This window comes from Typopeltis vanoorti, chromosome 14 (assembly GCF_054136105.1).
Source record: "Typopeltis vanoorti isolate ZY-2024b chromosome 14, IOZ_Tvanoo_1.0, whole genome shotgun sequence".
Classification (NCBI taxonomy): domain Eukaryota; kingdom Metazoa; phylum Arthropoda; class Arachnida; order Uropygi; family Thelyphonidae; genus Typopeltis; species Typopeltis vanoorti.
The window spans coordinates 7921649-7936820 of NC_143562.1; the positions used below are offsets into that span (position 1 = coordinate 7921649).

General features: G+C 37.3%; 2 protein-coding genes across 4 annotated transcripts in view; one reads left to right on the top strand and one right to left on the bottom strand.

The window, feature by feature from the left end:
- The window catches only part of LOC150099158 (uncharacterized), a 77196-nt gene that overhangs the window by 29459 nt on the left and 32565 nt on the right, over positions 1–15172 (top strand). The window contains exon 1 of one of the 2 annotated variants that reach the window (XM_090403946.1): positions 14656–14777. The exons of the other annotated variant lie outside the window; for it this stretch is intronic. The gene's annotated coding sequence lies outside the window, so the exon portion shown is untranslated. Of the gene's footprint in view, positions 1–14655; positions 14778–15172 lie in introns of those variants that run through there. 2 annotated transcript variants of the gene reach the window in all.
- On the bottom strand, positions 112–15172 carry LOC150099159 (uncharacterized). Of its 2 annotated transcripts, XM_090403951.1 has the most exons (3): positions 14942–15172; positions 14641–14757; positions 112–626 (listed from the first exon to the last, which is right to left on the bottom strand). In XM_090403951.1, the coding sequence occupies exons 1-3, from the start codon at positions 15170–15172 to the stop codon at positions 192–194; spliced, it is 783 nt and encodes a 260-aa protein (XP_090260077.1). In that variant the 3' UTR covers positions 112–191. The 2 variants fall into 2 exon arrangements, with proteins under 2 accessions (XP_090260077.1, XP_090260078.1); XM_090403952.1 differs by lacking the exon at positions 14641–14757.

Below are 15172 nucleotides of genomic sequence, written 5' to 3' on the forward strand. Positions count from 1 at the left end.
GAAATTAGAAAACGAATTTGGAGTTTAAAGAATGACCAAACATTTGTTGTCTCAAATGTACTAGTATTTGTACTGCTGTTTAGAAAAAGTTAAAGCTGCTTTCCAGAGAAATGAAACTGCCAAAAGAACACTTTTATTTCCAGAAACATGTGCTTACAAACGACGTGCTTCAAGTAGTTAAGTCCATTTTATTAAGTACTATTCACCTTGCGGTTGCTATGTCTGCCTCTATTTTCAATAGCTAGTTGATTAGAAAAAGAATATGATGCACTAATGGAACCAGAAGAAGTTGAATAATCACCTCTTTGTTCCCTAAGTACTTTCAATCGTCTTTTTGCAATCGCTGTTTGAATTTCAATCTGAAGCTCCAGCGCATCTTCCATAGGCAGCTGTTTAAGTTGTGAAGCTACACTTCTTCCGAAAATATCAAATTCGTTTTCTTCCTTTACAACACCATAAATTTCATTTAAAACTTTCACTGCAGTATCGAGAGAAGCGTCCTCTCTGCGTTTTGTTAATTTGTTCATTAAATTTGATTCTTGATCAACAGACTCGATTCTACATATCACTTGTTCGGTGTCATTTGCCTGCATGGGTGTAATAATTTCTTCCTCATTACGAAGTTGCTGAATGGGAAGGAAAAAAGTTTTGGTAGAATTTAGATCTGTAACTTATTTTACAAAGTAATCATTATATATAAAAACAAAATATTCTAATGATGTACATTTATAAGCATGTACATACTTTTTTTTAACAATTTGCACATAATTTTATTATGTTCATTGCCTGTTGTATAATTTAAGTACACCAAATCATTACGTAAATTATTCATAATGCTTTTTTTTTTTTTTTTGCTTTCATTACTGGCAAATATGAACCCGTCATTAACAAAGATAATAATAATAAAAAAACAGAATAAAATAAAAAAAAATCACTAAACCTAAACCGTAAGAAACAAAGATTAAAACAAACGTTTTCAATCGGAGTGACAAGCACTCATGGTGTGCTTGTCACAGTGATTATAGCCGAAGCTACTAAAAGCTACCAATTATAACCGAAGCTACTAAAACTGGTGTATTCTATTCTCTAGCTGATTTCTGAATGAAACACACGATGATCTTCGTATGAGACAGGCTTTTCACCTTCGATGAAAATCACTTATAAAGATGCTTTGATGGAATTTGAATATGGCTTAGTTGGCTGAGAGGTTCGCGTATTTGCTCTTCAGCCAAGAGGCAGCGGGTTCAAATCTCAACATGGGCATGGGTGTTTGTAATTGTTCTGCTAATTCTGTGTAGAAAGGACATCTGCGACCTACCACTTTTTCTAGCAGAAGGCTTCGCTCCCACAATCATATGGCATCCATTAACGTTAAATGTGAATAATTAACTTGGTTTTGAAGCAATCTGATCCAAGAAGGAAGGAGGATTTCTTTAGAAATTTTCAACGCCATATATTATGTGACATAACGTGAGTCCTATGGCCGATCATATCAACTCTGTCGATTTCTCTCTTAGCCCATAATATGGAATATTGCAGACACACTCAAGTACACGCCTCGGTACTTTAGGCTTCTGTGTTTTGGCTGATCCGGGTAAGGATCGAATTTGTTAAAGGAATGAAGGAAGTTCAGATCTTAAAGAAAACTATTTTCAAACTTATTTAATCCACTTGCACGCTGTGTTGATATTAATGACGTGTAAGTTAATATTTCTCTCTTTCATTAGCTCCTTTACCATAGGGTTGCCAGATTTTGGAAAACCAAATACGGGACATGGGTGACCCATGTCTCATATTTGTTTTCCGTATACGGGACAATTTTGGTGAGTCCGAAAATATTATAGGAACAAATTTGCTGCTGCAATCAAAAAAAAAAAAAAAAAAAAATCCGCTAACGCCTTTTTATTCCCGTATACGGGAGTAGGCGAGGCCATTTAGCCCTATCTAACTTTTGGAGACTGAGTGGGCAGTTCAATCTCCACTGGTACCCAATCAGAGACAGATGGCCCAAGGCTATCACTAATTAAGCGGTACGCAGTGAAGAGAGACGGCTCAAATGTGCCGCCATCTCGTGGTCTCTAACCCTAACACAATATATTTAATGTCTGAAATAATGTGGGTTCTACGGTCGATTTTCTTGAGTTTACAGGACGAAAAACCCGAGTTTCCGGGAGGAAAAACCTGCTTGCCCGTGCCAGAGATCGACTAACTCGGGAACCGGTCGAAAAAAGGCTTAGAAAAATTTCCTCTAGTCGCCGACTAGACTCGAAACCAAGACTTCCTTCGTGCGGCCTAGCGCGGTGGTGTGCAAACGCCACATCCACTGAGCTACACAGGCTCTATTGAAAATCATAATTGCTTAACATAATTATAATTTTATGACCGTAAAATTTTATGACCGTATAATTTAATGTCCCGTATTTTAATATAAAATTAAAATACGGGACATTAGGCTGTCTCTACGAGACAGCAAAATTCGACGTAAAATACGGGACGTCTGGCAAACCTACTTTATCACCAAGTTAGCAAAAATTCTCAAGAAATATAAGACCTGAACTTCATTCACTCCTCTAACGAAACTTCCATCCTTGTCTTGTCCAGTAAAATCAATACAAAGCATATAATACTCAACTATGTTCCGTCTTTGGCAAGTGCAATTGTCCTTTATTATTTTTATTATTATTACATTATCTTTCCTGGAGTCAAAAACTCAGTCAAACTGGAGAAAGAGAGAGGTTTATTACGGACAAACAGAAAACCAATTGAGCTTCGTATCGAAGAACATCTCAGAGATATCACCTGTGGTAGCAGCCTCAGTTGTATCCAATCATATCAACTCTGTCAATCCCAACAACAACAACCAATCCACATCCAGTGAACTAGGATAGCTCAGAAATCATATGTAGACGCTATGATGAGCTTGACAAATGCTGCAATTAACAGAAATTGTTTTCAGCCTTGTTCTCTATAACGTAAATCCTAGCCACAACCTTTCAGATTGTTACCCCTTTGCTGTTGAACTATAGCATACATGAACCACCACCACATTCACTTTGAGGCTCTTCTCTGCTGAGTAAAATTTAAGATTAACAGCTTGTAATGTAACGAGCTAAATTGTGGTTTATATAGCTTAATTCGGTTAGGAGGCCGTGAGGTCTGTAATTTGCGTGTATACTGCTGGCTGCAGAAGTGTAGTGGGGCTGGAGTCGGTGGTGTAGCTAGAGCTTTTGCCTCCCTGGGAGATCCCTGGATTTGCCGCCCCTCTCAATACACACCAAAATACTACAAAAAGTCAAAACGACGTGGAGGAAAATAAATAAAAAAAACTATGTTTATTTTTTAAGTAAAACCTTAATTTCAACATTCAAAAATGTTATTTTTCTTGCTTTTCTGTTAGCAAAATCGTCGATGATATTAGCGAATTCTATTTCATAGTAATGTAGGTAATTCTTAATCAATTTTATTTAGAAAAACGCCTCTCACAACTCGCAACACTTACAGCAAATGTGAGGAAAATTCGCAATAGTATTACAATACTGTATTTGGAAATGAGTTCTCGAGACTGTATTTTAGAATTAACTGCAAACGTTCAAAAAGGTTCAAGTGCGCCCGGGACGGACCGCCTCCCTTAGCTACGTCTCTGGCTGGGAGTACATCGGGTGGGTGTGGTGAGGAACGTTTTATTTTTTCTTGGACCGAATTGTTTTTTTAAATTAAAGTTGAAATTACTGATATTGTTACAATATTATTTAAAAGTGTTATATATTATTATTCTATGAAATTTATTTTATTTTTTATAAGAATTTATCAGTCACTAACAAAAGATGGGAACGAGGATTAGCAGGACATGAAGAGGAATAAAACCTCGTACTGCTCTAGCAGTTTTTTTTTTTGTCTGTCAATGGTGTGTGTGTTCTAGCTAGGTTGCCGGGTTCTGGAATGGAAAATTAGAATTTTCTGGAGGATTTCTCCTAATTCACTTTTGACTGAAAAACCCTGATAAAGGTTGTTCTCTCCCTAAGCGGGATTCAACTCAGGTCTTTCAAACGAAAGGGGGATCGTCGAAGCTGATTAAGCTATGGAAAATCTTTGGAAGGAACGAAGACAGTTTAGAGATTATAAAGACGAATGACAAAATGATTTCAGTACTGCAAAACGTTGCTTATGAGAATCGGTAATCTACGTCATTGGTCGAAACAGGAACGAGGACAATGGGTCATCCCTGGAATTTACACAAGAGGGTAATGAGCAAGAGCTTTTTTGTTTCTTTGTATGAAGTGCTGAGTGCATCTTTTTTATTTCTCCCTGGAACTCAACCCTCCTACTTAGAAAAATAGACCGCAGAACTCGCCCTATTTCAAACTATAATATGATACTTAGGTTTAGGAATGCAAGATAGAGGTAGTTTTGCGGAGTAATCTGTTCCCCTGAAGTCTCCGAATCGTCGGTAATCATGAATTGACAGGTGATAAATATGAGTGGAGATTTGCTGCCTGCTGATATCCAAAAAGTTAGGAGTCAAGAGTTCTGCCCTGCCTTTGCTGAATAAAAAAAGGATTAAAGGATATATTTATAAGATACATAGTTAAAAGCTGGTATAAATCTGTTACTCGTAACCAATCTTTCAGCTGATATGGTTCGAAAAGGTTTTATGTTTATTCTCTAGAGATTCCATATTATTTAACCCTCAGTCCACCATGGTGATAATCGTTATACTGCAGGTGGGTTAGCCCATTATCTAAAGCCTAGAGTTCAATAATGGGCTAAACTACTAAGAAGCGTAACTATGTTTTGGCACCCTTCGCACATTCGTAGCTATATGCATGTTTTTAGTATGGCAGTTTCCATAATTGGCAAAATATACAGTCGCTAGCAGCCTTGTGACATTCACTCCCTTGCCAACTGCCCAGTGCTATGGCAATGCTATGCCAGTAAATTCACAAACGGTATAAATGTGGAAAAAATAATAAATAAATAATATTTTAAATTAAGTAAAATACAATATGTATATAACACAAGAGTCTGCAAAACATGAAATCAAATAATCACATTCGATAATTTCTGAATTAACTAAGGAAATTATTTTTACAAAAGTTTAGGTACTCCATGAAATTTGTGTCCTATTTAGATTGTTTTCGTTTCTAATTAACTGGCGGCTATAAAAAAAAAAAAAATTAGGCCAAATAGGTATGGTCTTTATTCTTTCTTTTTGAGCTTTCGATATTCCCTGTAATGCATTCACTAGAAAACCTGTCCCAGGTTCTAGTGAATGCATTTGACCTGCTCTAGTATTATTATTTTATCCTACCATCAGGATATCATTTTTGAAGGAAAATGGAAGCACCCAGAGTAAAACCAACCACAAACTCTAAGATCTAAGCTACAGTTAAACTGGAAGAACAACAGACCATTGTGCCCATTCGATTGAAAAAGAGCTTAGTTTGATTCTTGTAGTGATGAGAGGAATTTTTTTTTTTTTTTTCAATTCAATGCGAATTAGCCGAATCTCCTGCGGCGGTAACAGGGTCTTTTTCTCCCTGAAATTTGAGTTTTTCATGAATATAGGAAAAATCGGCAGATAGGAGATTAAGTAGTGTTGATGGTTGGTTGTGTGAAGTAGAGTCTAGTGCCGTGACGAGATTAAGCCTTGGACTCCATGGATGTGTTATGTAATAATAATAATAATAATAAAAACATCACTAACGACTTTTAATTCCCATATAAAGACAAGGCGAGGCCATTTTAGCCATATCTAACTTTTGGAGACAGAGGGGAAGTTCAATCTCCACTGGTAGTCAATAAGAGATAGCTGGGCCTAATTATAAACGGCATGTGAAGAGGCGATTGATAAGCGCCGCCATCTAATGGTCCCTAATTCTAACACTATATTTACCGCCTGAAAAGTGTGGGTCTACTGTCGAATTTCCTGAATTTACGTGATGAAAAATCCCGCTTGCCTGTGCCAGATATCGACTTTCACAGGAACTGGTCGAAGAGAGGCTAAGATAGTGTCTCTGCTCCTCGACCAGAATCGAATCCAGGTCTTAGTTGGCGGCCTACCACTGAGCTACCCAGGCACTAACATCGTGGAAGAAGTAAATCATCTTCCTAAATTGCGCTTCATCACATTCTGGTCATTTATGCAATAAAATTGTTAATATGATCAACAGTGCTAATTAATATTATATCTAATCAATTATTTTATTGAATGTCCATTTGAGCTACATGTCTTGTAATAGCTGTCTTTCAAAAGTTATCATTAATAATAAAAGTTAATAATAATATCCATTACACGTTTTTACTAGTTAATTACAAATTAACTCATCACTTAATTGATATTCAAAACGATATTAGCAACATTTGCTAATATTGTTTGAATACCAGCTATACAACAACATACCCAGAGCTCAGAGACATAAGAGAATAATCATCCTTAATCCAAAAAAATGCGATTTAATTAAAAAAAATCCGCTAACGCATTTTATTCCCTATAAAGTGTAGGCGAGGCCGTTTTAGCGCTCTTCTGACTTTCAGAGACAAGGGAAGTTTAACCTCCACCGCTAGCCAATCAGAAATAGATAGTCTGAATTAAACGGCATCAGTCAAAGAGAGGGAGACAAGTGTCGCCATCTCGTGGTTCCTAACTATAACAGTATATTATTTGCATGAAATAGGATGGATTTTACAGTCGATTTTCGTGAGTTTACAGGAGAACAAACCCGCTGGCCAGTGCCCAGGATAGAATAAATCAGGAACATGTCGTAGAAAAAGTTAGAAAAAATTCCTTCGGTGAGCAACTACATTCGAAATGAGAATGGCTTTCTTGAGGCAGCCTAGTGCTAAGGGCGCAATACCACTTCCATGATGAACTATTATAACTCCAATTATATAAATCATTTTTTAAATCAACTATTTGCCACTTTTGTTGGCCGAGTGGCAAGCGTATCTTCAATTACATTGGTCCCAACATTCCTAGCTAACAGTAGCTGAACGTACTCATTTTACAGTTTTTTCCTGTCTCTTTTCTTTCTGCTATGTTAATTACACCAAGTAATAAATATACGATAGGTTTTTACAATAAAGACCGCTGTTAAACAGTGGCGACGATATTCACTCAGAAAACCAGCCTGACCTGTGGTCGATTTTCTTAATCTTTAATCATTCATCAAATCAACTTTAGTCTTGTTTTGAAACGCATTTCTATGAACAAGTGAAATTCCAGCTTGTTACTTCCCCGGGTAGGATTAAAATTATCACTAGCGAACGGTAGCTCTAAGGAAGTGATATAACTAATTTTTAGTTCCTTTGATGATATTAAATCTAAGAGACCTAGCACTACGTGTTGGTTATATATATGTTAAAGATACCAAGCTATTTTATATGTGTATATATATATATGTTAAAGATACCAAGCTATTTTATATGTGTATATATATGTTAAAGATACCAAGCTATTTTATATGTGTGTATATATATATATATGTTAAAGATACCAAGCTATTTTATATGTATATAAATATAAACTTAGTTTTAATCCATTTCTCAAGTAAGTCAAGTTTGCGCCTGCAAGTAGTGCAAGTCTTAGGCAACTCGTGGTAAAGGTGGAAGAAGCTTTGATCACTATTTTTCGTATTTACCCTTAATGCAAAGCACATCTCCTTGAGGAGATGTATGATGCTATGCATTAAAGGCAAGGGGCCACTACTTAGACCGATTTCGACCTTTATTGAGGTCTCATCAGTGGGAGCCATTAAGTAATACAGAGCTTATAAATATTTTACCAAAACAAGTTACCATAAGGTGCTTTGACCTTATTAAATAAAAACCTCAGGATGAGAGATAGACGTAGAAAGTTTTTTTTTTTTTACCTTGGGTATAATATACGTTAAAGATACCAAGCTATTTACTTGGGAAATGGATTAAAACCAAGTTTATATTTATATACATATAAAATAACTTGGTATCTTTAACGTATATTATACCCAAGGTAAAAAAAAATGTTCTATCTATCTATCTATCTATCTAACCTATCTATCCCTATCCAATTTCACTTCTTCATTTCCTCTTCTTCCCCACCCTTTTTTTCTTTTCCAAAAAATTATTTTTTTATTATATTTCTCCAACCAACTATCTCCCACCCCCCCCCCCCCCCACCCCCCCCCCCCCCCACCCCCCCCCCCCCCCACCCCCCCCCCCCCCCACCCCCCCCCCCCCCCACCCCCCCCCCCCCCCACCCCCCCCCCCCCCCACCCCCCCCCCCCCCCACCCCCCCCCCCCCCCACCCCCCCCCCCCCCCACCCCCCCCCCCCCCCACCCCCCCCCCCCCCCACCCCCCCCCCCCCCCACCCCCCCCCCCCCCCACCCCCCCCCCCCCCCACCCCCCCCCCCCCCCACCCCCCCCCCCCCCCACCCCCCCCCCCCCCCACCCCCCCCCCCCCCCACCCCCCCCCCCCCCCACCCCCCCCCCCCCCCACCCCCCCCCCCCCCCACCCCCCCCCCCCCCCACCCCCCCCCCCCCCCACCCCCCCCCCCCCCCACCCCCCCCCCCCCCCACCCCCCCCCCCCCCCACCCCCCCCCCCCCCCACCCCCCCCCCCCCCCACCCCCCCCCCCCCCCACCCCCCCCCCCCCCCATGTAAGAAGATGTCTCTCTTATGCTCTTCTATACGTTGTTCAATAGATTTGTTAGTTTGTCCAAAATAAGGGGTATTGCAATCGCACCATAATTTATATACACCTGGATATTTTAGGTAGTGATGAGTAGGCTTTGGATGGCTAATTAGAGAACGGATTTTAGGAAGTGTGGTGAAGAACGTCCTGATATTATATTTTTAAAGGACTTTAGGTAATTTTTTAGAGACTGTGCTATGGAATGGAGATGCTGCCTTTAAAATTAATAGTTTCTGTTGTGCACTGCCTAGGAGGATCCAGAAGAAATTTCTTAATCGTTTTTTCAGAGTATCCATTTTGTTTAAAGATAAGAGTGAGGTGATTTATTTCTTTTTGTAGTTCATCTGGTTCATTCAAGAGAGAGCGTGCTCTGTGTCCTAAGGTAGATATAGTTCCAAGTTTTTGTGGTGGAAAATGATGAGAAAGATTATGCAGATATCTATTGGTATGAGTAGGTTTTCTGTATATAGAGATTTTTAATCTTCCAGAGCATCGTGTAAGCATGACATCCAGGAAAGGTAAGGAGATATTATTTTCTAGATCAGCAGTAAATTTTGTATTAGGATGTTGGATGTTTAGATGATGAAGAAAATCTATGAGAGATGTATGCCCGTGATTCCAAATAATAAAAATATCATCAACATATCGTTTCCAAACTTTTGGTTTAAATGAGAAGTAAGATATGGCTTTCTTACTGCATTCATTCTGTTGCATTTAATTGCATTCATTCTGCAATTAAAACATTGCAGAATGAATGCAATGTTTTAATAAAGCAAACATTTTTTTGGATAATTTGTCCTTTAGTAATGTAAGTACCTCGTTCTGTAGGAACGTTAGTAAATAAAGATATACTGTAATGTCAAAACTTGTTAGAATGTCATTTTCATTGATGGGAATATCTTTTATATGAGAAACAAAATCTGTGGTGTTTTTGATGAAAGATGAAGATTTATTGGAGAAACACTTGAGGTACTTTGCTAGATATTTGGAAAGTTTATACGTAGGTGAGTCAATTCCTTCCACAATTGGACGAAGAGGGATGTTTTCTTTATGAATTTTGGGAACTCCATAGATGCGTAGGATAAGCGGATGTAGAGAGCGTAAAGAGAGGCGAACATTATGAGGAAGTTCATAGTCTTTAACCAGTTGTTTGTACGGTTTTGTAATTCTCTTGTAGGATCTTCCTGAAGAATTGAATATGTCGAATTATCTTCAAGTAATTGAAGCATTTTGTTGTGGTAATCTTCAGAGTTGAGGATGACCGTGGAATTGCCTTTATCCGCAGGTAAAATCATAATGTTACTGTTCTGTTTTAGATTTTTTAGGGCTTGTCTTTCAGCCAGAGAAATATTATCTGTTGGAGGTTTAGCATTATTGATAATGAAAATCGATTCAATACGAAGAAGTTTCGCCAAATGATTAGGAATGAGTGAACTTGCCATTTCTATTTTTGTAAGAAGAGATTCTTTAGGGATAAATTTTGGTGAGGGAATGAAATTGAGACGTTTGCTAAGAATATCCGTTTCCGCATCCGTTAAAATATGAGATTTGTTCACTACAACTTTTTCAGGATTAATACGGGCTTCACTATGACCAGATCTGTTTTGTATCCTTTTTAGATTATTAAATTTCCTGATAAGAGTATATTTATTCTTGTTTTGTATTCGTGTGGCTTGCGCTTCACTGTTAATGATAAAATCATGTAAGTTAACATTATCCATAATTTCTTCAAGTTTTTGAGTTAAAGATCTTTTAGTGTTGAACAAAAAAGCTAAACAACGTTTTGTGTCTTTTTTCAAATAATCCTAATGATGATCAACAAAGCCACTCCGTTTGCTGGGATAGATCAGAAAATATTTTTCGCTGTGATGATGAGTTTGAGAGAAAAATTGTAGAATCAAGGGAAATCCTGCTGAACCCTGTCCACTTAAACAACAATTTGAGTTATAACATCCCAGATAGCCATGCTGCAGTTATTCAATATTGGCCTGCACGTACACTTGCAATAACCAATGGCACGCCTGTTAGAACAACTTGAAAAAATACATCGTTTTTTATGTATCAATTATGTGTGGCAATTTTTACCTGTAATTTCCAGTTGTTTTAGATACTTCAATGTTTATTACTATTCTTTTCCTTTATGAATACCTGAGGAAGGCTGTTACAAGCCGAAACTAGTTGTATTATTCTCATTAAAATCTTTATAAGTTATCTCGGTTTTTTAAGTAATTAAATCTATGTTTTAAAATGTTGGGATATGTTCATTTTTATATAAACTAACTAAAAATCCGAGAATTATAACAAACTGAGATTTATTTGAAACGCAACATGTTTCGTCGGGAACGATTTCATCAGGCGTTAAGAACATAGAAAGCTATTTAAAAGACAGTGAAAGAACATTGAGACACTCTAAAGCTATAATAATAAAGGTTATATCTCCTTGCCATATATCAGCATACTATCCAAAAAACTGAGTAGAATCCTAAAGAAGTTGAACATACAAACGTGCTTCTCGACTCTTCCAAAAATAAGATCAAGTTTCAGCAAGTACAAACAATCTCACAACCCCTTCTACAATTCCCAGGTGTATACAAAGTCACATGTGAGTGCGGAAAACCTTACTATGGCCAAACGGAGAAATCTATCCTCCTACGTCTCGAGGAACACCAGAGAGACGTTGCTTACAAGAGAACCAGAGCTACTGCCCTATCAGGCCATGTTCTGTTTTCAATAAACACGAACAACGAAAGCCGCCAACATGAAGTAAACTGGACAACAACTTCAAACCTACACATTTGCCACGATGAGGTAGAACGCCGCATTGTCGAGTCAAAAGAAATCACCTTGGACCCTCCTCATATGAACAATAATCTCAGCTATAATTTGCCTGACTCTTTCAACTCTATACTATCAGATAATGGAGATCTCGTGGTTCCACACACGCACAAGTGTACAACAATAGAATTTTAACACGGACTATAGCTCAAGTTCATAATAACTGTAATTTACAGTCAAATATTATAGCTTTATAATTGTATAGCTTTAGAGTGTCTCAATGTTTTTTCAGTGTCTTTTAATAGCTGGGGGAAAGAAATTTGTCAATTTTCTTTGGAGAGAAACAATTATTAATGAAACTTTTTTATTTAAGAAAAAGGAGTTCATTTTCAATTTCTGTTTCTTCTATAAGTAATGATTTGGCTCGGTGAGCTAAGGTGGAAATAATACCACATTTTTGTGGGGGACAGTGATGGGAGGAAGCATGAATTTTAATACTCTCAGCACATCTGGTAAGTTTCAGGTCTAAAAAGGGGAGGCAGTCATCTGATTCCAGTTCGAAGGTGAAAGAGATTTTTTCATGGCACTTGTTTAGGTGGTCTAAAAATAAATAGAGGTTGTTGACACCATTTTCCCAGATGAAAATTGAAAATGAACTCCTTTTTCTTAAAAAAACGTTTATTAATAATGGTTTCTGTCCAAAGAAAATTGACAAATTTCTTTCCCCCAGGCACTAAACTACTTCTGAAGATCCCTCTTCCCCAAGAGCCTTCATCTCTTTGCCTTACATCAGCTCTCTTTCACCAAAACTGGCAAAGATTCTCAAGAAGTTTAACTTCAAAACTTGCTTCACTATGCTTCCAAAACTTCTTTCAATACGTAGCAAACCTAAAGAAAAACATCTTCCAACTCAGTTTCCAGGCGTGTACAAGATTTTATGTGATTGTGGAAAGCCATAAAAAAACGTTTTTTTTTTCTTTCCCCCAGGCATTAAACTACTTCTGAAGATCCATCTTCCCCAAGAGCCTTCATCTCTTTGCCTTACATCAGCTCTCTTTCACCAAAACTGGCAAAGATTCTCAAGAAGTTTAACTTCAAAACTTGCTTCACTATGCTTCCAAAACTTCTTTCAATACTTAGCAAACCTAAAGAAAAACATCTTCCAACTCAGTTTCCAGGCGTGTACAAGATTTTATGTGATTGTGGAAAGCCATACTATGGCCAGACTGCTAAATCCATCTTTCTACGTTTGGATGAACACCGTAGAGATATCTCCTATAACAGGACTAGAGCTAGCACTCTCTCTAGCCACGTTCTCTTTTCAGCTAACTCAGACGAATGCCGCCAACACATTGTGAACTGGACTCAAACTTCTAACATCCATGTGTGCTATGATGAACTCGAGAGAGAGATTGTCGAATCTAGGGAAATTTCTCTAGATTCCTCTCATATCAACAACAGCCTTAGTTTTAATCTCTCTGACGCACACGTTGCTTCTGTTCAGTACTGGCGCACTCGCAACAGCGTAATATACGTTTGTTTGGAACTCAAACTCGCATTTTGTTTTCAAACACGCTACTGTCTTTTTATACTTGTTCTGTTATTACAATTTTAAGTCTATAAAAAATTAGATACTTCTTTGATTGTGATACCTGAAGACGTTGATCAATCAACTAAACTAGTAAACTAGTAGTATATTTTCAAATATATCTTGTCATCTTTTTATCTCTCGGTATCAGTCATTAAAACTTTTTCATAATATTCCAACCGAGTAAAAATGAATTCTGAAAAAAAAAAAAAAAAAAAAAAAATATATATATATATATATATAAACAATAATAATAAATAAAACTCTCTAATTTACTCCAAAAGATATCACGATTTTTTTGACGGCTGTTTATTTCACACCACTGATATTAAAACCTTGTCCTGCCAAGCTCAATGATAACTGTTCCGCAATACCCTATTACTATTAATTAACTGAATAACTTGTTCCATCACAGAATTCTCATCTGCGATAACATATCTCTCTTTTAATTTTGCATATCTATATGTTTACACAATGCTTTTTATGGGCAATAAATCATCTAAATAAAATAAAATAAATTTTATTTAGTTAATTAAAAGTTTGGATCGCTTGATTATCTGAACATATAATAGAAAATAATATAATATATAATCGTCACACTAAGGCCAGGGAAAGCTACGCTACTTCACAATCAATCTCACAAACACATTTTTATTTGCGTGCCGTCTCTGGCCGGTTTGCCTGTTCTACGGGAGTAAGCACGATCTTTTCAACAAAACCGAAGCGCATGTAACATCATTCTTCCGACTGCGAAACCAGTACCGATCCTTGAGAAACAGTTATTGAACCTCAGAAAATGAGCTGCTGATTAATCCAGGTTTGTTTTCCAGACACAAACCAGATATTTTTACTGGTTTTTACACATCTACTTATATAATTCACGTACATGCAAGTATTATTATTATTTGTCACCTCCAGGGAATCTAAAGACTCATCGAATCCACTGTACATCTTCCACCACTCACAATCCACCAACTGACAGCAACTACACCAACGCCATCTACCGCCGGCCACCACCACTAGTATTTCCACAGACAATCACAAACATCCATCCATGCCCACGGCGGGATTCGAACCGAATCCGCAGCCTCTTGACTGGAGAGCGGACACGCTAACCACTCGGCCAGCCAGGCTGGTATATGTGTTAAGTGGCGTGAAAAATAAATAAAATAAGGCCCCACTTATTTTATTTATTTTTGGGAAACATACTGATATAAAAATTTAACTCAAACCATTTACTGGCTTCTCTAATCTACTACCTGTTGAGCGACTATACTAATCAAGTTCCCCAAACAGTACAGGTATTTATATTTTTACTGCATATCAGCATATCTATCTATGCAAATACGTGTACAGTATTTGTTTGTATAGCCATATATTTTTAGCATTCGACTGCAATAAGTTGTGTTCATATTTTGTTTTCGATAATAACACCTTCAATTTCTATACTACATACATTTAACGAACATCAATATTCAAATGAAACAACACCTAGTGTTATTTATTATTATTTTTGTTTTTTTTTCTTTCTTCGAATAAAATAGATGTCGTGACACTCAAAACTTTTAAGTTAAATATATCGGTCCATGTATTTGGAGTGTCACTTACTATAAAAGGGACGAAGTTGGACTCCTCTTCCAAATCAAGATTGTCTCTTATTTCCATTTTAATGATCTCCCCATGTTGCATTTCAGGCAATTGGTGGGCAGCGTCAGATGCCGAAAGCTGTAAACCGTCAAAAAAAAGTTAGGAAAAAATATATTAGGTTATTAGCCAATGCATTATTGAATTACCGTTTAATATGCAGGTCTGATCTATAATCTAAACAGGCTTTTGTTTTAAACATGCTCTTTGGTATGATTACTGATAAAATAATTAAAAAATAATAATAAAATAAAAAAAAACTTACCGCTGTGCTGCCCTGTGGTAAGAAACTTTGATCCTCGTGGACTGGTAACGTATCCATTGATACGCTGACGTCCGCCTGCTTGATGTCTTGGAAGCCATGGTTGCGTTTCATGTGATTAAAAAAATTAGTCGTGTTGCCAGTTGATTTCACTTCACGTTGACAAAGTCTGCATATCCCACCATAATGGCTTTTATCGAAATAGAACCAAATTTTTGATTTTTTTGGACCCAT

Bases quoted from the DNA above. Each gene is read 5' to 3' on its own strand.
- LOC150099159 (XM_090403951.1), bottom strand. From the start codon at position 15,172: ATGGGTCCAAAAAAATCAAAAATTTGGTTCTATTTCGATAAAAGCCAT. The intron at 14,758-14,941 runs GTAAGTTTTTTT...GACGGTTTACAG, and splicing joins TACCACAGGGCAGCACAGCG to CTTTCGGCATCTGACGCTGC. The intron at 627-14,640 runs GTAAGTGACACT...CTTCCCATTCAG, and splicing joins CCAACTTCGTCCCTTTTATA to CAACTTCGTAATGAGGAAGA.